The sequence below is a fragment of the Pleurodeles waltl genome, chromosome 4_1 (genome assembly GCF_031143425.1).
Source record: "Pleurodeles waltl isolate 20211129_DDA chromosome 4_1, aPleWal1.hap1.20221129, whole genome shotgun sequence".
Lineage (NCBI taxonomy): Eukaryota > Metazoa > Chordata > Amphibia > Caudata > Salamandridae > Pleurodeles > Pleurodeles waltl.
In genome coordinates this window covers 916,057,032-916,079,394 of record NC_090442.1, presented here as the reverse complement: position 1 = coordinate 916,079,394, position 22,363 = coordinate 916,057,032, and the positions used below count along the sequence as shown (strand labels likewise).

General features: G+C 44.4%; 1 protein-coding gene across 1 annotated transcript in view; it reads right to left on the bottom strand.

Moving 5' to 3' along the window:
• Positions 1–258: 258 nt before the first annotated feature.
• The window catches only part of FAM185A (family with sequence similarity 185 member A), a 97,423-nt gene continuing 75,318 nt past the window's right edge, over positions 259–22,363 (bottom strand). Inside the window, exons 7-8 of the mRNA XM_069229682.1 lie at positions 10,066–10,200; positions 259–410 (exon numbers count right to left, since the gene is read on the bottom strand). Of these exons, the coding sequence (XP_069085783.1) occupies positions 280–410; positions 10,066–10,200 (266 nt within the window). The 3' untranslated portion in view covers positions 259–279. The remainder of the gene's footprint in view (positions 411–10,065; positions 10,201–22,363) is intronic.

Genomic DNA, 22,363 nt, shown 5'->3' with positions numbered 1-22,363 from the left:
ATTCTTCTTTTTTTTAGATATATTTGGAATCACACACACTTTGTAAGATGCCTACGCTTTGTAAGTCAGATTTCGAGAGTTATACATAGATGAAGTGTGGACATTGCAGAATTACTTGGCAGTACACCTGTTTAGCAATAATACATAGTTACCGGTCTTAGCTACAAATCAATGCATTTAAACAGACATATACTGTGACTTAGTGATTTGCCTCGTGGCGTTCTAATTTTTTAAAGAATTGAACTGAAACCAAAAATGTTCAATAATAGAAGTGAAAAATTATTTTATTTGTTTTGTAGGTGTGTCAAGTTTAAGAGACTGAAACCAGTTTTGCACTTGAAGAGATATTCTGCCGCTCGTAGTGCTGGCTTGAATCCATTGCTCTCTTCCACTTATGTCATTCATGTGGGCTGAAGAAAAGGAAGACAGAAAAGCATTAGGTAGGATATTTCATGTTAATGGCAGTAGACAACAGCGGACAAAGAGATTACAAATTACGGCCATGACAGACAATTCAATCAGGATGGATTGCAACAAAACCTACTTTTACAGCAAGACCTAAGATAAGTTCTTGCTCAGTAACATCTTTCTAACTTGTCCAAAAGCATCCAGAACCTTCACTGCGTCACTAACAAAATCATGCCCCATATTGTGTCTCATCCTCTATTGCCCTGAAAAGAGACATTCGTTGAACCGTTTCTGTAGTTAGATCCAGACTTTGCAACAGCCTTTTGTTGGGAAACAAAATCAGCCCGCAAACTGTGTAAAACTGAATTCACTCTTTGGATGTTCAGACATATTTAAAACATTTTAGGAATAAAATGTGCAGCTCCATAAACGATTTCATTTAAGCAAGGGAGGCTAAAAGTGAATTTACAAAATATGGACTGATGGTAGAGTGATGAAAAGCATCGAATAGAACCATTTGTTTGTGCATAACGTTCCTTCAACAAAAACAGGTCCACCAATTAACCATATGATTATTTTGCTTGAATCTTTTTATTTATTTTATATAGAGAAAAACAATCACAGTTTATGTACGTTTATGGCAGTGTGAAAATCAGGAGCGCAACCCCATGACATATCATTCGATTCGACGGATCTCCCAATGTATGCAGCCCACAGCGTGCCAAGGCCCCTGTTCTGTCGGAGTCATGCGTCACAAACCATGTGCGTAAGACGCAGGCTCCTGCGGCAACAGTGATGCGCCACATTCACCAAGAGCGAGTTTGGTGCCCTAGTCCCCGGGCTTGGGTAAAACAGATGTGACCCCTCAGAGAGTGACCAAGGCTCCGCAGTGTCCAACAGCTGGAGTCCAAAAATTCACCTGGCAGGGCACTGCAGCTGGGAGGCCAGGTAGTATTGCTCCATGTTTGGTACCGCCAGACCACCTCTTTCCAGTGATGAGTACAGTTTTGTCAGTGCCACTCTACAGGGACTTTTGTTCCGAATAAATTCCCTAATTCTGGACTCCAGTTCCCTAAACAAATTACCCAGAATATACAAAGGTAAATTGGAGAAATGGCAAAGCATTCGAGGGAGGACCAACATGTTCAGAAGCACTAGCCGTCACATCAAAGAGAGTGGTAGTGTTTGCCAGAAATTCATTTGGGCATGAATAGATGTCACCACTCACTTGAGGTTTCCGTCATGCAGATCCAACGCAGCATGGTATACATTAATGCCCAAGTATTGGAACGTCCTGAGCTGCCAGGGAATGAGGACACCTGACAGGGTGAGACTGGGATTTGGCCAATCGGGGCTAAAAGGGAATAGACATGACTTTGTCCAGTTGACTCGCAATCCCAATAGCATAGCAAAGCATTGCAGTATACCCACAACTTCCTCTGGAATATTGGAAATGTTTCTAAAATACAGGAGGAGATCATCTGCATAAAGGGACACAGTATGTCGACAATCCCCTAGTGGGATACTCTAGGCCTCCCCCAGTCTGTGGAGTTCTGCTGCCAGGGGCTCTATCGCCAACAAAAACAACAGCGGAGAGAGGGGGCAACCCTGCCGAGTCCCCCTGCTCACCCTAGTCGCGCTAGTTCTGACCCTGAACTGAGGGTGTGTACCCAACGATTTCACTAATCTTAAAAAGCCGGGGCCAAAACCCAACCGGTGCAGCACCTCAAATAAGAAGGGCCATTCCAGTGAGTCGAAGGCCTTTTCGAGGTTCAATACCAGGCAGCCTGCCCCAGGCCAAACTGTGTGGAGTACTTCATGACCTGGAACAAGCGTCTGATATTTAGGGAAGTGCTGCCGGCACACAGCAGTTCTGATCGGAGTGGATCAACTGAGGTACCAGGGGCACCAGCCATGTTGCCAATAGTTTAGCCAGAATTTTATAATCTGTGTTAAGAATCGCCAGTGGTCTATACTAACCCAGCGCCATTCGATTTTTGACAGGTTTAGAAAGGGATCTCAATAGCGTCTCCCGCTGCGAAGCAGTCAGGGGTGCTGCCGACAGTCTCCTCAAACAGCCGCAGCAGGCGAGGCACAATAAGTATGTTTTAGAAAACTCTGATGGGAGGCCATCAGGACCTGTGGTTTTTCCAGCAGCCAATGTGCATATACTGTCCTGTATCTCTGCTAATGTTAACAGCTCATCTAGTTCCTCCCGCTGATTGTCTGTGAGATAGGACAGAGGGGAAGCGAGGAAAAGAGCTCCTCAAAATTTGGGAGCCCGGCGTGGTCTTCGATTGGTACAGGGCTGTGTAATAATGTGTGAGTTCATCGTGTATCTCACCTTGGGTGTAGAGCGCACCGTCCGTCGCCGAGCGCGACTCGAGAACAGGGGTGTGTTCCTGCTCTTGGCGGATCAACCAGGCCAATAGCTTACCTGATCTGTCAGCCGCAGCGTGTGTGCGAGCTGAATGGGCTGCATAGTTAAGAAAGGGCATCCTCTCCACCAGTGAGAGATGTTCTGCTCTCTTTGTTGCAAGTATACACATTCCTAGAGTGTTCTGGATGGCGCACTGTTTGTGCTGCAACAGCGTTCTCTCCACTCGGATTAAGTTGTGTTCAATGAACTTGCACATATTCCATTGTGTACCCAGGCTGTGCCTCTTATGTAAACGTTGAAAGCGTCCCAGAATTCAGCGATGGCTTTACCAAGCGACGCCTGAAAGGGTGCATCTTCCAGCATCTCCGGCAACAGCTGCCAAGTGGGAACAACAGAGGCGGACGTGTCCCACCCTAGTTGTAGGAGCTAAGGATTGTGATCAGAGTGAGTGCGGCCAAGGTAATCCGTCTGGAGCATTGCGGAGCACAAGTTAGCTGTACAAAGTATTCTATCAAGTCGCACATGCAGCTGGTGCAGGTTGAAAAAACCAAATAGACTCTTGCCTCAGCATTGCAGTGTTGCCACGAGTCCAACAGCCGCCAGTGCTGGAGCCACTCCCGCAACGACTGCGCAGCAGCCACCATGGGCGCAGTGGGTAATGGTGGGAAGGAGCGGTCAAGGTCTAGGACTCTATTAAAATCTCCTCCCACAAGCAATGGGAGCCCACTCCAGTGTGAGAGGGTGCCAGATAGTCTATGGAGAAAAGAGGCATTATCTGCATTTGGTGCATAAATAGACCCCAGCAACAATGCGCGCCCATCTAAGCGTCCGCTTACAAACACATACTGACCCTCAGCATCCATCTCACTTCCTCCACCACAAACAGGGTAGCTGGCCTGATCCAAATAAGAGCCCCTATGACATATGCAGAGAAATTGGTTGCGAACAGTTGTACCCACCAGCGCAGCTGCAGTCTGGGGCCTTCTGACAGCATGAGGTCTGCTTCCTGCAGCAGTGCTATGCAGATCATATGTCTTCTAAGGTACAAGTAGATGGAATATCTGTGTGCAGTCATGTGTATACCCCCCACATTCCATGTAAGGATATTAACGGGATTCATAGGCGGGCAACTGGAAGAGAGTCCTTAAGTCACCACACCCTAAAGCACTAAGCATTGCAGAACAGAACAAGCCACTGTGGGAAGGGGTGTTGCAGGAATACGGACTCCAGTCAACCAATAACAATTGTGGCATAAAATGAACAATACCAACAGAATTAAAACAGTACAATACCATCCGAGCAGAGGGACAATAGGTGTCTGCCCAAACCGTCTAACTCGCCTATCCAGCGTAACTAGCATGGGACAAGAAGGTACCCACAAGTAGGAAAGTGAAGGGGGTGGGGGCTTACTTCATCAATATGCCCAGCGGCAAACGCCCCTAGTACGTCTCATAAGCAGAAAGAAGCCAGGCACGCATTACAGTGCACCCCGTGTCTGCCCTATAGGCCACTCCCCAAACCCCGCCTTCAGGGTCATCTAAAAGAGAAGGGTGCACCCCGGAGTGTTGAACTAAGCAGAAAAACAAGTCAAACCAAGAGATGCAGCACAGCCGCGAGCATGCAGCGCAACGCAGCCTGAGCCAGCAACCAGCTATGGCTAAGGCAGCAGACGTCAGAGAAATTAGCATGCAACACCAATGCAGGTTTAAATCATGTTGTCTGCGGCGTCACAATAGAGAGGGCCATGGACCCAGTGTCTGAGAGGTTTCCACCAAAACAGTCATCTTCGGCATCAGTCATTAAGTTCTTTTTCAGTGTCTGAAGTAGTTGTCAGCTCTCTGAAAGCCGCTGCAGTCTGTAGTATGCTGCGCTGCTCCTGTAGGATCTGCTCTAAGTCCAAAGCAAGGCCTAGTCCCACAGGGGATATTTCACTACGTTAGCGGCTCCTACGCCTGCAAGGCTTTGGGTTCCATTACTCCCTCCGCTCTGTCGTTGACTCTTGTTGGTTGACCAATCTCGCTGACTCCAGCCACTCCCATGGGGTGTCAAAAAAGCGTGTCTTTCCCTGATCTACAGCTCTCAGACTGGCCGGGAGGAGTAGGGAATATGTCAGGCGAGTGCCTTCAACTTGCGTTTAACGGATAGGAAGGAGCCTCTCTGTCTTTGTACAGCAACAGTGTAGTCTGGGAACATCGTTACTTTAGCGCTGTCCACCTGGAGGGCTGGGAGCAATCGCACCACTCACAGGATGGGATCTCTGTCCAGAAAGTGTAACAGTCGAAACAGGAAGGGTTACGGGTCCGCAACCGGCAGCCGGGGTCTTGTCGGGACGCGATGGGCACGCTCAACTGAGAAGAATTGTGTAAGTGACCCCGTTGGACCAGCTCACAAACCCAATACTCCACATAAACAGCGTCAGCACCCTCTGCTACTTCTGGAAGGTCCAACACGCAGATGTTGTTCCTCCTGGTGCGTCCCTCTGCGTCCTCCTCCCAATGCTCCAACGCTGCAACCCTGTTGACTAATTTCCGCAGTGAGGTGTCCATCTGGCTAGACTTGGGAGCAAGGGCATTTATGGTATCCTCCAGCAGGTGAACCTTGGCTGCCAGTTTACAATGGTCTGCGTGTAGCAGATTAAGTCACTAGTCACCTTAACGCTTTTGTTCTCCAGCGATTTTCGTGTCTGATCAAGAGATGCGCCAATGCCTTCCACCGCTGCCAGCACCGCATCCAGTTTATGACTATTTCAGGCCTAGGCTTCAGGCTCGATATCTGTAAGCTGCTCCCTGTTCTGGAACGGAGGTGAAACATTTCAGCTGCTGCAGGGTTCTGGCTATCCAAGTTCACAGCACCAGGTACTCAGAAAAGTGGCGTAGCAGCCTTAGTTGACTATGCTCTTAGCCCCGGTGACCCCTGTACCACTGGCCTTTCGATCAGGGGCCTCTGCCCGGTTGTGGGTGATTAGTTGTGTGGCCTCCTGTTTGCAGGTGCACGCTAGTATGAAGTTGGGCCCTGTGGCATGTTGAGACAGGGGCATGGGGGCCCTCTTGTATATGCAGCATGATCACTAGGAGGTGCAGCAGCATGAGCAGCGCCCCTCTCCAGCGGTGACAACTTCAGGCTACTCTTTGCATTTCTTATGCCACCCTCTACAGTTCAGGAAGCCTTAAGGCAGTGGCCTCTCCAAGACCCCTATGCTCCTCCGTTATCACCTGGGGTCCCCTGATGAGGAAGCAGCTCGGCAGGGAGGGGTGGTGGTTGCCGGAGGTGCGGCCAGATATGCCATGTCCGACCGGGCCTGAGGCCTAGTTCAATGCCCTCCCAGTCGTTGGGGTCCTCCCTGCTGTTGATGGGGTGGTGTAGGTTGGGCACAAAGACCGCGCGGTAACCGGGGGCACTCCCCGACCCCAACTAGGCCTCAGGACTCATGGCCGGCCTCTCCCCCGGGGCCACTAGCCGCACACCGCCATCCCCCCACCCCCCAGGGTATCAGCATACTTTGATTGGAGAATAAAGGCACAGATGCCTTTGTATAAAGAATAAAAAAAAAGTGAAAACACTTTTGAGACCATTTAGTGGGTTGCACTGAAAGACCCTTTTATGCGTCACCACCAACGCCATGCACTCAGCAGTAGTGCTACGCCAGTATCACCCCCCCACACCCCCAACAACAAAGCTGTAGATTTAAAAAACTTTTCTAAGTTTAATTTTAGACCTCCAGACTGCAGGACATTTCAATCAATGAGCAGGAGCAAACAAAAGCTACCCACCACAATCCCAGTCCACTTTGTCCCATGGGTGTTCAAAGACAAACTGACAACTTTAAAATACTATGCCATAAGCATCACTGTTTTAACCCATTACAGGAGCTAAGGTATGGATTGCAAACATCAGCAATTTCAATCACCTCTGATAGAACTGACTGGACCACCAGCCACCCTACTGAGATTGGACCTCCGAAACCAAACCAAGCACACCACAACTATCCACCCCAAGGAATGCTTAGCTACTACAAGAAAATGGAGAGAGTTCTTGCCCGCTACTGACCAAGGTAATCTCCAGTTTAACTCGCTAAACAAAGAAGAGCTCAAGTGGGTCGAGACAGTTTCACTCATAATAGTACCAGCCTGGTACCAATCAAACACGCTGACAAACTGTCACAATCACCTGCAACAACAATTTGGCATTTGAAATAAAAACTGAGCTCGGCAGAGTTGAATAGGTGTTGGAAAACAGACATTCAAATGAGAACAAACTTCTCCTGATTGTGCATCACAAAATATACAGTGCAACAATCCTGGAAACAGGAAACAGAAATGTGACGGCAAAAAGCTAACAGTGAACACTTATATGGTGCAACAGTTTAAAATACTGAAAAGAGTTAAGATCATTACATCCCCCTCGAGAATACGTCTTTAGCAAATACAGATTGGTGGTGCACTAATATCAACAGACATCTAACAAACAAAATATCAACTGCATGGACAGCTATGACAATCTTCAAGACAACAGCAAACCCACCGCGCAAGGTGTCACCTCGGAATCTGCTATTTTAGCAAATTCACACACTTTCACTCCATGAAATGGAAAAGAGCACTGCTCACACCAGAACGCAAACCACAATCACTGCACAGGAGACTCATGCCTGTGTTGGGGGATCAGGGAATGTGCAGACTAACTATTACTGAAAATAACTGTAATGCAATGCACACAGTTTCTAGCCCGACGATGTCGTTCCTGAAAAAGTCCTGCTAACAAAAGTAATCTAGTCAATTATGTACTGAGTCTGTCTTGCTTATACTCTGTGACCAAAACTAGGAAAAAGTAGCCACAAAATAAATCTTGTTTCAGAGAACAGAGAGTTATCTAAACAGTCCTGCTTGGCATGAAAGTCTACTATCTACTGTCAAGTAAACACAGCCAGAAGAGCTATCTTCTGCCAGCTGCTTTCAACGCTTTATATACTACCACGTCACACTGGCCAGATTCAGGCAACTGGGGAACATGGAAAATGGCTAAGAATTGGTTGCCAAAAGGCATGACCAGCTCACAGCAGGATAATTCAATATACTAATAAGCTTGAGAGACAGGGAACTCCAAGTATCAGTATTCTGCAAAGAAGTGTTCAACATACACATGAACACCTCACACAATTACAGAAATCATGGGGTCTTATGGCAATCAGAGGTTAATAGGACGCTGAAGATTGGGCTACCGCATTTTAATAGCTGTGTGGGAGGAATACGATTATACAAAGGCACTTCAAAATTCTTTAGAAGAACTCCCTTTGTCCCCCACTGGAATCTCTCAGTGGAGCTGGGCTGGGCAGTCAAGACTCACTCTACGATGCAGAGGCGTTAGAGACTTTAATACTGTGTAATACAATAGGAAACAATAACATCGGTTTCCAGTTGATGCTATACTTTAACAAATAAAAGGACTTTAATAACAGACAATTTAAAAGGCACACACAGTTCCTCAACCCAGTCAGAGATATTCTCCTGGGTAGCAGGGCTTGAGGGACTTCATGGTTCCAGGTACACATGGCCCATCAAGCTGCCCCTACTCAAGAACTTTCCTGTGGACAAGATCTCTCTTCCTGGCAGGTGCAGTTCAGCTTAACTTGCATGCCCTTTCTCCATGTGTCAAGCAGTGAGATGATTATTCTAACAACATCTGCGTACATAGGCTGAGTCCGGAGGGAGAAGTATAACTGGGAAGAGGTTTGACTCATGGCTTTGTCGTCTATCTCGTATTTTGGTTCAGAGGTATAACCCTTCATCAGTGTCAAGTCAAAAATGCAGAACCAAGAAACTGCTGGAAGAGCAAGAATTTATAGTCCTCTGATGTCAAATGTGGCACACCACTGCGAACTAGAGTGTTTGGAGTCCTTAGAAGTTAAAGGGCTCCTCCAATCCTGATGGAGCCTTTTACTGCAGTTGCTAGTCAATTTTGGTTTTCATCTTCTCCCTTCTGGTGGCCATGGTGAAACAAGTTTTAGCCAAAGTCACCAAGTACCCACTTTATTCACCAAACCTTGGCAGACAAAAATGTTAGAAGGAAAAAGGAAACTATTCAATCTGTGCATAAGGCTTTAATCACACTAACCCACCAAGGAGGTCACCTAATTGAACAGATTTTGCTATACTCCCTGGAATAGACTAACTGGTCGTTTTCATCACCTTTCACACTAGCTGCACATGCATACAATAAACTGGCCATGGGAGGCACAGGTGTGGACTAAAAAGAAATGCAGTGCTAGGCGTTTGTTTGGGAACCTAGCAGTGGAGTATCTTGGGGTGAAAGGCTGGCGGTGGAATGTGGGATAATACAAGCAGGAAGATGGGAAACTAGAGCTGACAGTCAAGCAATGAGGAAACCCTAACTGACAGGTGGTCAGTGGGGAAACCTGGTCTTGTAGTTCACTGTGGAGGTGTAGAATTGGGGAGGGGTGAGGTGAACGTGGAGGATCATTTGCTGGCAGGTACATGTCAGACAGAAGCAGACACATGGTAGTGGCAAGACAATGAAAGTTCGCAGCATGAATGATGTAAATATATTACATATAGATTGCTGGCATCACCCTGTGACATGACGTGAGCAGCAAAAGCCCATGAAAACTGGTTAACGTGAAAGGGGCACTGAGACAGACCAGGGAGAAAGCCAATGGTGATTATATGAGGGAGGGGCAATTAAGCCGAGGAAGGAAAGCAGATGCCAGGTGGTGGTTGGGCTAAGAGGCTGGATGTCGGGAAAAAATAGTAATTTTCTGGAGGAACAGTGCAGCTGAGAAACAAGTTGCGACAGTAATCAAAATTCCCTAACAGAAGAATGCCCCTTATTTTAAATTATTGCAATTAAAGGAGGAAGTTTGAGGTACAAGATATAACAATTACATTTTCATGTGTTACAGTCACGCACATAGTTGTAGATGAGCAAAAGCAACAACGCTGCCTATCCTCCAAAAGACAAGTTGTGATGAAAACTGATGTCATCTTTAATTGCTTTAAAAAAAAAAAAAAAAGTATTTATGAGTAGGGGTCCATTAAACTTCTAAACATCTAATCAACTCATGGCAACACGTCTCATGCAAGTTTCTGCCCTATCCATCCTAAAGTAATGCTTCATAGTCTTGAATGCAAGGAGTCAAACACTTGAAACATGGATCACAACTATAGCAACTCGAGACACATACAAAGGGGTAGGAAGAGCTATCTAGGTGCAAGTACAACACAATATAATACAATAAAAAGATTAATGTGAATTGAAATCTTTACCACTGAGAGTCTTCTGTCCACCTTCGGTAGAATTCTGCTTTCCTTGCAATTGGAGCTCCGGGCTTACATCAATCTCTATGCCAGAAAGCTGGAAATTAGTGTTTAAAGAGGCTGGCACCTTAACGGTAATATTACCTGCAATACCATAAAATCATGTTAAAACTAATGCAGAATTAACAACTACACATTAAAAGGTCAACTATCTTTTAACAGGAGCACCTCTCATTTGCATATGCACGTACAAAACATCCATTCATGGGCTTTAACCTTAGAACTCCCAGACTGTCTAATTTTCCTGTTGTGGCTCACAGGACTAATCCCTTACTTATGGGACCTTAAGCTAGAAAGAACAAAATAGCGGGAAAAATGTCCCACTGCAGAACAGATACCACAAAGGGAACTTCTGCTGCCCTACCACAATTCTTTTTCGTTCCTAAAAGCAGCCCAGGGCTTAGCGGGGTGTCCAAGTATTGTGAACGGCTGCTGAACATCGACCAAGGATGGACTGAACACAGGCATAATTTCTAATTGGTTCAAAGGTAGCCAACCAGAAAATGTGAAACAATGTGGAGTTTTAGCCACCCTAACTGGTCGTCCTTCGACCCATGGGTCACTCTGATTAGATACTCAAGGATCAAGCCAAGTAACTTGTGATCGATAACCCTTCAGCTCACGAAAAAATAAGGAATTTTGTAGCACAATGAACTGCATCATAAAAGTGGGATTGATAAAAACTCTGGTGGTGCCAAGTTAAAGTAATTGAAGTCTGTACCACCAGAGGAATTTTAGAGCAGGTACATTCTTTCTATTTCACATTTTGCTAAAAACATTTCACCATGCACTGTACACTGTGAAATCCCTAAGCTACAGCTAAGTGTCAACTTAACATTTCTACCAATAAAGCACGCAACAAAATACTTTAAAACTGTATGGCTCAGCAATAGAAAAGCAGCCTAATAAAATAAATGAAAAAGAGAAAACATTTGAAAAAATGGGACAGTGATTACGGTACTCTATAAAGAAGACACTTTTCCAGGTTCTAAGCACATGGCCATATTTTGCCATCGAACACAATGACTTGTATGAAGCTTCCATTAAAATATCTTATTGTGCACTTTCCTCTCAAGGTCAACAATATTTCTATCCTTCCGATTCACATGTAGGCAAGCACATTAGCCAGTGGCATGGCAAGAGTAAGTAATACATAGAAGCTTAGACCTAATATACCATCTTTTATTTTTCAAGCATAGAAAACACCAGTTAGGACAGGCTCCCACACTAGGTTTCTTAAAATCGAGTGGATGAATGTGTCTACATTACTCCTGGAACCCTTCATGCCTAATGTGTAACTAGATTGGATAGTGTTTACGATATTTACCAAATGAGCTGTGTGGTTCCTCGTGGTATTGACAATTCTGAAGCTATCTCTGAGGACTGAGTACTACCATACAATTTGCAGGTAGCACAAGTTATCCACACATACTCCGAAGTCCCCAACCATACCTTACGTCAATTCCCTTCACTTTAGATTCCAAATTTAATTGAAGCACAATGGGTGAATCTGGGCAGGCTTGTGATATCCTGGAAGTACAGGCAAATTCAGACAAATCAATCAGACTGATTAAGTTCTCCTCTATTGCTTGAACGTTCTTTGGTTGTAAATAAAGAAACTGAGAAGTCTTACACTTAGATCATGACGACCAGTCTGGAGTTAGGCCTAGGGAAAATTAATGGGAATCATTAGCTTATGAAATCTAATGTTGTCACATATCCAATGCACTCTCTCTAGAGGTCCAAAAACCATAGAGCTCTCCATCTAGGTAGACACCGTCCGTGCTCATCATTGGCATGAACAGAACCGGCAGGTAAAGGAGGGCAGAGCTATTGCCTTTGAGGCACAGTTCAAACAATTTTGCAGCAGCGAAATTTCACCCAAGGTAAGACAACTTCCCGTTAAGAGTCTGCTTTGAGACGCGGAGGTGCAGGGCAGCGGACTTGGCAGCATCTTTGGTTAGGGTGTGGACCGAAAGATGTGCTTCTCCTTAAAGCAGTTGGAGTTGTGCGTCATGCTTGGTAGCAGATAGGGATTACAGGCTTTTGCGCAGTGCATGGGAAGAGACAAAGTAAGAGACACTCCGTCAGTGAAGATGGGACAGATGAGAATCGACGAGGGGAAGATGAGAGCTAATGCAGCTGTCACATCTAGTTCAGAGCCACCAGTCATGCAATAAGCACAGCACATCACTAGAGACAGAATTAGTGAGTGCCCTAAACAACAACAAGCCCACTAACTGCTGGAGAGGGAAGGGTCCTACTGCTTGGAATCTGGTTGCTGCAAACCCAATTGGAAAACGGAGTGGGTCACCTGTTAATTTTTGTGCCAAATAGAGGCAGAAACCGCTTGATTGGTGTAAGAATTTGACTATTTGTCGGATATCAAGATTACAAAGAAAAGTGGGACAGAGTGATATGGATTGGCAACCAAAGGGGACAATGACAATTGAGGCAGAAACAGGTGTAATGTGTCCCTGGGGCTCATTAGGGGTACCACCGTTTAACCGTGGCCACCAAATGGAGACATACCGACTGGAGGCTTGGGGAATCTTCTGGTTGAGTCCTCTGAATGAAGTACAGAACTATGTTCATGCATATTAGGACCAACAAGAAAAGGCTTTGGGGGCAGGGTCTGGGAGCCAAGGAAGACCCATACTGTAATAAGGCCCCAACAAGACTATGGGCGTAAGAACAGTGTTGCCCTTCTAACCCCAAGACCAAATAAATGCAAGTTTGGTGCTGACTTGAAAGGTGTCCTCCCTGCTCGAACGACAACTTTGGTTTTCTGGGCATAACAGCCCATTCCCCTTCTACCAATTTTTTGGCCTCTTGTCTCCATCCTCTTTATCGTCTTCCATTCATTGCCTCTCTCTGAAATCTTCTTATTGCGAGGCTGATAATCCTCCCCACCTCCTTAGCACCTAGACTTCTTCGCATTTCTTTTTTCATTATATTAGAGGCGGTAGACTTGAGGTCTCCTTCTACCTTCTTTAGCCTTGACCCCTCTTTACTACCCTTCTTGGTTACCCCCTTCACAACTCCTCTCCTTCCACTAAACTATTCTATCCGTCACCATTTTCGTTGCCATACTACTTTTAGAAAGACTGAGGTTCCTCAGCAGTAGAGAATGGGGCATTCTTATGCCTCCCAGACTTAACATGTGCCACCACAGAAAATCCCTAATTAAATCTTCTGCAAACTGGAAACATGAATCCCAACAGAGTCTTCTCCATGTCATGTAATACCTATCAGGTCTACACCCCAACCTCAGACACAATATCCTGTTAAACATGAAGCAAGAGCTCCGGTGAGGGAGATCCTCACTCAGCTAGACTATCTCGGAGTGGTTGAGCCCTGTGCTTCTGCAATGAACAATCCGTTATTGCCGGTTGCAAAGCCACACCATTCCTATAGAATAGTCTTAGGTTACAGACATTTAAACCGACATACACATACATATGCTATACAAGCATATCCCATAGCACGGCACTAAAAAACAATAAATAATAAAGTGCAAGAAATATGAAACAACGTTGGATATTTCCAACGGGTTTTTCTGCCAGAATTTAGCGGAAGAATGTTGGAATCTAAGTGCATTCTCATTTGGCTCACAAAAATGGTTTTGCCGTTTACCCAGGGCTATAAGAATAGCCCAGGGCTGTTCTCAGCCCGAGTAACATCAATATCACATGATATTGATCCCAAGGCGATATCCTATGTGGATGACATTTATCTCACAGACGACGATCTCAACATTCATCTTGTTAGAGTCGATCGAATAATATTGGGGTTTGCAGAGGTCGGTTATAAATTCAACTTTACGAAAAGTAGGATTGCCTTTCTCAGTATATTATCTCCTGGGATATGAGCTGTCGAACGAAGGGAAGAGGCTGGCCCTGCACTTTCTAGAGAAATGTGCACAAAGGCACCCACCAAACACTCTAAAGAAACTACAGTCTTTACTTGGTTTCTTTAATTTTGGCAGAACATCCATTTCTGACTATGCACAATGTATCAAGCTACTTTAGGACTTAATACGTCTAGATTTTTCTAGCAGACACTGGACAGTTGGACACACACGCATCCTTAGGGAATTGCAATAGGACATGCTGGAAGCTAAACACTTACACAAAACAAATTTGGTCATCAGAATAATTGCTGGTACCACTGACTTTACTTATGTTACCTTCAATGAAGATGCCCATAGCAAATAAATCACACGTATACTCTAATGCAGAACAACGTTTTGCACAAACAACGATTCTAACTGCAGTTCAGATAGCTGTCATAAAGGAGAGGCCACTTGCCCAAGGGAAACGCATGATTGTCGTTATGGCGGTGCCAGCCTTAGAGGCCGTCACCAAAGCGAGCATTCCTAACACTAGCATTACAGCCACATTGGATTCAGTGGGCAACCTCTCTGCCTGCTATTGATGTTGATTACATCTTTGATCCAAAACTCCAGACACAAGAATTTCTCCAGTACGAACAGGAATGCCCCCTCCTCTAAATATTTTGCCTTTAGACAACTACCATACTGTCATTTATACTGATGGTTCAGCACAACCAGCTGTTGGTACCAAACATCAATACTCAGTCGCTTGCGCAGCTGTGACTGGAACAATGAAGGATGGAGTCTTCCACCCTCATAATACCTACACGCAGACCCTAGGGGACTGTACAGCTCAGTTGGCTGAACTCAAAGCCCTAATTTTAGCGCTAGAACACACAGAAACAGGAAAACTGACTTTAATAGTCTGCGACTCATATTACTGCGTCCAGTCCTACAATGATTATCTTAATCATTCGAAGCTGAATGGGTTTAGAGATTCTAAAGGGAACAACATAAAACACAAGACATTGTGGGGGAGAGTGGCCGATTTTAAGGATCAGCTACCGTGTGTCCTTGTAGTACATACATTGGGCCACCAACATGTAGGAGTACACGTTGTCGGTAACACTTTGGCTGACGAAGCAGCCAAATCCACAGTAGCTATGGCTTCTGTGGCTGCAGTGACTCATTCCCATACAAGATTGGAGGATGAAATTCTGGCTGCTGTGAAGGCTTCGGCTGATGGCAAGCCCCTCCCGAAAGGGTACCCTACAAAAAATTCTTACCACATCAGTGCGCAGAATGTTGCCTATGCAACACTTCCTGGGGTTGGAGACCGAGCAATCCCCAACGAAGACCAAAGATTAGATCTATCGCTTCTGCTCATGCTGGTATTTCAGCCACAGTAACACTCTTGCAGTAAAGATTTTGGTGGCCAGGTCTATACAAACAGGCAAAGCAAAACTTCCTTTGTTGTGATATTTGCCAGCAAATAAAGGGCTCCAATGTCAAATGCCCATCATAGACATCACTCGTAGTGTCCAGCAGGCCATTACAATGTATGTACCTGGACCATTGTGGTCCACTCCAGCCTGATGGTGCATACAGATACATCCTAGTAGCTGTAGATTCTTGTTCTAGGTCCCTGTGGGTATGGCCGCAGTGGTCGGCTGACACTCAGACTGTTATAAAAGACTTGCTGATCTTTATCGGTACATATGCAGTTGCAGCGTTCCATTCGGACCAGGGCCCTGCATTTGCCTCTAAGGCATTCAGGGACACCAAGGGGACGACGGGTGTTGAACTCCATTAGTCCTCACCATTACATCCCGTGGGACATTCGGTCGTGGAGAGGCTGAACCGTGATCTAAAGCTGTCCTTAACAACTAGAGTATTAGGTTCTGGTCGCAGCTGGCTTAATCACCTCCAGAAAGCACTGAATAATCTGCCGAGACGGTCCTTGGGGGGACGCAGTCCATATGAGGATCCCTTTGAGATACCTATGTATGTCCCAGATCTTGATGGCTCTGGGTATGGTGGCAGCAGACACACCTTTTGACATAAATAAACGTCTCACTGTCTTACAGGAGCTTCAGCAATATTGTGATGATAAATCATTCACCAGTGCTGCCACCTTAGGAATAGGGAAAATACCAACAACTTCCACTGGCTGGATTCCTAAAGTTGGGGATCTGGTTCGTGAAAAGATCGCTGTGAAGAAATTCGGTCCAACCTACAGAGCACCGGTCTCAGTCCTGGGAGTATAAGGTACCAGAACTGTTATCTTGCCATCGCTGCTCAGGAACACAAGGAAACAGATTTATTTCCATTGACAACGTCAAATTTCACCATGTGGCCGATCCTGCACAGTAGACCCAGAGGTCCCTTAGGTAGTTCCCGGTCCCCTCTCACTACCCAACAGGACATACCTCTTCAGAATAGAATGAACAACACTACTTTGGACTATGCAACAATGTCCAACAATTCTACAAATTCCCCCTCGATCATGGGGAAGGCAGAAAATTAGCTCTTGCTGGTTCCTGTTACCAATGTCTTCAATGACAACTCCTGTTCAAGATTTGGCCGTTTTTATACACCAACACAACACAGACTGATGGCACCATCTACTAGGAGCCTCCACGTGAAGCAGACCCATCTACAAGTACTGCACTTGCTCCCGTGTTTGCAGAGACGGCCTCTGGTTACTTCATCAATATTGATGACTTTTCTTCGGACTCAACCACCCCAGTGACTGCAAATGTTTAAAGATACGTAAGCTTTATCTATGGCTTGAAACTAATGACTTAATATACCCCTGGAACTATCCATGGTTTAGCCTGACATTTTCTGCCTTATTTTTATGGATTGGTTTTGTGACTGTTTTCTTTTTGCTCATAAATGGTCATTACATTCCTGAACGCTCCTCTGTAGAGCCTTTGGATGAAATATTAACTCCATATCATTCCTCACACAAAGTCCGCAGAGACTTGTCCCCAGTGAACATTTCAGCGGTACCCATTTCTGATGGGATTGTGTGGGACACAGTTCCATTTGAAATATACAGGCCAACTGAGGTTATTCAAATTCTATATGTATTTAAAATATCTATGACAGATGTCATTACAACGAGTGTTGTATCTGATGATTAGGATGTCCACACAGTTGATTCTATGTTAACTGAAATGAAGGACTATTCAATATTTGAAAGTGATGATGTATATGTAAATACAATGAATTACAGGGAAATGTTCTGCTATAATAATTGGGGACATTACTACCTGCACCGTGCAACCAGAGATGGACTGGCACTCAACTACACACAGTGGGAACATTGTTCAACACCAACAGTGGGAAGCCCGAGAAGTTATTTAGAGAAATGTACTTCTTTTTCTGGGCATGACACAAAAAATTCGGAGTCATATTTTTTCAAATTACCTCCTTCTAGAATTAGGAAAATCTTGCTAAACTGATTTATTCCGATTCCTTTGTTTCCCGTCTTACTGTTGACGGTTACGATCACTGGAAGAACACTATTGATTTAATGAGTGTATGGGGAACACAAGACTGACAAATACAGGGTAGGGAAGCTTTATTTAGAGCATGCCTGATTCCTGTGCAAATGATCTTTTTAAATGACACGATTCAACAGACGTCCTGCCTAGGGTTAGCAAAAATAAAAGACATGAACATGCCCAGTATTCCCACACTGGCGAAGTTCCTTCCTGAAAAGCACAGAGGAAGAGCTAGATGCAAAGGTTCAGGCTGGTACCTATAATTCTTCACTTTCCAGCCCCGGTGGGTGGTTAATATGGCCAGTAGACACCAATGGCTGTCAGGCGTGTTTCTTGAATTCCTCAGGGGGTTTCAAGATTAGCCAGCCAGATCCTCGCTTTCTCTCAGGTCAACACAGGGTGATAGTTACTACATACAGTGTGGGTAAACTGTGCCAACAATGGGTACAGTCGAACACGTTAGCCGCAGTTAAAGAACACCTTAATACGCTTTCTGAAGATATAGACTTGCAGGACTTTTTCTTAGTTCCTAGGAAGCAGCGCTCTAAAAGATTCATCTATGCTATGTATAATGAGATGTGGAAACTTTCTCAGATAGAAGCTGCTGCGCGGTTAAGGCAAATAGATAAGGAAAACTTAGAAAAGGCTTTAGCAGTTGTTGATAACGGCATGAACACTCTGTCCAACAGAATTCATTCACTAACAGTGTCGGCTACGATAGATATAATTCAGACAGACATGTCCCATTTATACCATGAACAAAGTCAGCTGCGTTCCATTATGCAGCTTTGATGGATGCTACAAACATTGAAAAATGGCCGTATTCCATGGAGTTACATTAACAATATTGAATCATTCACTGCGTTTAATTTATCCAGGAAACAACAGACAATGGCTAAAAGGGAAGCGAGTTTCACCATGCTTCATATCGAGAAGTTAAAAAGTTGCCTTTTACGATCGCAGAGAGTCCTTCAACAGTATTGCTCTTACATGGCATCATTAATCTGCCCATTTCCACTTTTTGTTCTTCGGAATATCTAAAACATCTTGCCGTGGGCAGGTATTAGCGTCTGGGCGATAGTTATATTAAGGAAGAGCAGGAGTTGCCCTTTAATTACAAATGTCTGAACGGCAAAACTGAGGTCTTTCTAGGCAAGAGCGAATGTGAGACTACTGTTAGTCATTCAATGATCTGCAAACAGGTGTCCCTTTACGGCCATTGCAATGCGGGGTTCGTGAACTTAGCCTGTTTTCTGAAGGGTACTCCTGTCTCTTTGATTCGACCAGCATTTCATGTACTTTCTAATGGAAGTTACGTGGTGCTGAGCAATAAAAGCTGTTGCGGTATGCAACCAGGAATTGACTACACAATTTTGGTCTCTAAGGTTGTTACGTGTTGTGGATATGTTTTAATTCCCCCCAACACAAGAGATAAAGGTATCACAAATGTGGCCTCACATTGATACTATTAATATAAATTATGACAAGCTGAGCAGACTAAAGGCGCTACTGTTTCAAAAACAGGTCGCGTTGACATCAGCTAGAGAGACGTATGCTCTCCAGATTGCGAGATCATCAGCCGAGTTACAATCCCTATTAAATACCAACTTCCCCAAGCACTTTGGAGAGCTGGTATCCAGAATTTTCAACGCCTCAAGCACTACTGGGATTGTCCATTTCTTTAAGGCTGTTGAGTCTGGATTTGTGTCAATTTTCCAAACTATCTTCGGAATCATCCCGTCGGCCATTCATTCGCTCTTTTCAAGTGTGTTTGGTGGCTTTCCTATAATTTTGGAATTTATTGGCTGAATACTGCTATTTCTTCCGATTTGCAGAGGTTGTTTCTTTACAGCTACACAGAGCGATGGAGCAGCTACCACCAGCACCACTGTGCCGTGAACACATGGTTCAGGTCTTCGATGCTTCCTTGCTGGAGGAATTGGAGTGGGATTGGTCATTGTCATTTCAACCACTCCTCTGTTGCGTGCAGCCTGTCCTTCGTTGCGTATGGTGCTTCTTCGAACATTTGCCAACAGTGTGTCTTGCCATCGTCACACCATTGCCTCCTGTGGTCCAAGAACTGCTGATGTCCCCGATCAGGGTTTATACACGGTCTCGCCCCCTGAAACTAAGCCTGATCCGCGAGGCCATTCACAAACACTCTGTGTTGAATGAGTTAGCTCCTCACTCTATGGAACTTGGCACGCCTTCAGGTGGACCTGCACGAGAGGCTACTGCTCTCTTTTGCTTCGTGAATCCATCCGCCCATGTGATCGATCTAACATCTGACAATTTGGCCTCGTTTTTTGATGACTTCCTAGTTGATGACTTCGGAGCTACTCTTCAAGAGCATGACTATTGTTCGCACAAATTAGTGATTGCCTTTATTTTCCTCCAAACAAAGTTCAATGTAGGCTTTTATTGTCTTTACTTTGGCCTTTTGTGCTTGTCATGGTCGACATTAGGTCTCTTCGTATGTTTTGTTTTTAAGCTATTACTTTTTAAATAGGTTTTTAACTTATTTTAAGCTGTTAGCTTTTAGTCCAGAGCAGTTTTTTTAGCATTTGGATTCATTCACATTCAGTGGCGTCCAGTTATGGCGTCAGACTAGTTACGGCAATGGGGAGGGTGTAGTAAATCCTAGTTTGTTTTAATGGGATAACAGGAGTTAGCTTAGCTTTTGGCTTGCAGACTCGTGCCCCCGTTACCTAGTGACTTTTAACTTACTTAGCTTGCTCTGTCTTAGCCCATTTATTTAATTAATTAGTTTAAGATGGCTGCCTTGTTTATAGTTAGGCCATTTGTTTAAATTTATGTTATCAGTGCCACTGCGCTAAGGCGTCCAATCAAGAAACAAAGACAAACAAACTGTAGGTGTTCACCTTAGGTACTTTCCCTCTTCACACCTTTGAGGGAATTCTTTATATTAATTGCCGTCCCAAGCATGCTGTGTTGTCTATTGTTTGGGAACAACTTATGTCTCTGGTCGAGGTAGACCTGTATAAATACACCTCACTTTAAACAGATAATCAGAGGGATTCTGACCAGATACCATCGCTGCTATCGATGCTACATGTCGCCTTGAAGCTGACCAGGACTTCGTGTTCCTACGGAGTCTGAGCTAGATACCTCATTCCAAGGTAACAAGGGTTGGGGGCTCTTCTCAGGGACATGGCATTGGCAGATTAGGTTTAACATGCCGAGCTCTCCTTTAGGTAGAAGGTTAGGCCTATCAGAATAGGGTAATAGGACATATTATATATTCTATGCCTTTCTATGTTACTGCAAGATGGTGGGGGTCTTTATAATTATGACTCTTGTCTTTACAATTCTGTCTCTTGCACTGTCCATTATCCTAATCATTGCAGCCCATGCAATTTACCGCAGATTGCAGATTGTGTTGAATAAAAACTATTGAAATCTTACTGCATATTCGTTATTGCCTGTGTTTGGTTGAGACATGATGTATCTGTGAGAAAGGGGTAATTTCCATTTAACTACGATACTCCCTGAGATGTCACATTCTGGAGTCCATGCATAAAGGCTGCCACAAATCACCTTTAACTGTTTGGGTTTTTGGCGAGGTACTGCTAGTGAGCCGGAAGGGTTGGGACTACAGTTGTGACTTGTTGTAGGATAGGCATAGTCACCTACAAACATAAGTACTGTCGTCCTTAAGAGTCCAACTACGAGAATATGTGTTTCGGATGTTGTGCATACTACTGACTGGAATTGAGGGGCATCAGATTACCTGTTTGCATGTTCTGGTTGAGCGCAATTGCATTACTTCACGAATGCCCATATTGTGGTGGTGACAATTGTGCATGCAATGTTTACCTAAGGGCCGTTTTAAAATCTGAAATACCTTTCTAAATTCAAGCCTTGTGTAATCGAGGCAAAACATGAAGAAAGAGTATGGTTTAGCAGCAGACAGTGCTTTTTTGATCATCTACTCTTAGGGCTAAGTTACTAAGAAAGTTGTTTTCCATGACAGGAATGTGAAATCACATGAAAAGTTGTCCCGTAAGGAAATTATGAAAAATTACTAAAGCAATATTTTGAGTTGTTTGTTTAATATTCTAACTTGATCAATGCTTTTAAAAGAACTTAATCAAACCTACTCAACTTTGGTTTGCTGTTCCCTCTCTCAGAGGATCTGAATAACTATCTATAAAGTGATTTGGAACTACACTGTCTCTCAGATAGTTTCTTCCAAAGAAGCTTTAGAACTAAAGACTTTTTCTGCCTGTACAGGTAGATCCGTCTATTGTGAGACTGGGCATTGGTGCTCCCGAGCTCTTTCGATTACCAAGGACATTCAGATAGGTTGAAGTTTATGTTGCCTTAAAAGCACCTTTTATTTTCAAATAGTTTGTATTAACATTTTATCATAACAGTAGAATTGTACGCTCAGGCAATAAAAGATGGAATAACAGAGTAAAGTCAACATTATCATACAGGGTCAGGCAGTACGTAACACTACATCAGAGGAAGGATGCACAAAGTACAAGGTGTTCCCAGTAGGATAGCCTTAAAGAATTAAATAGATGCTTAATTACAGGTTTGCGTCATCTGGAAAGGTTGTGCATTATATAATGATGAGAGAAGTAGAAAAACAAATAACAAGCAAGAAAAGTAATTAACAATCAAGAACTGACAAGCTGGAATGTAATAGTGGCATCCATGATAGGTCAGATAGAAGTCCTCAGAGGTAGGATCACAGGTGTTATTTCGAGGGGCAACTTCCTTACACAGGTGAGTGGGAAAGGAGTACAAAGAGGCACACAACCCATGTAAAAGCAAGGAGAGATCACTAGAAAATTGGAAGCTGCTCCAGGCCCCATGGTGAAAGGGATAGACACTATTTGTTCAAGGCTGCAGGGACTTGTCTTTAGTGGTA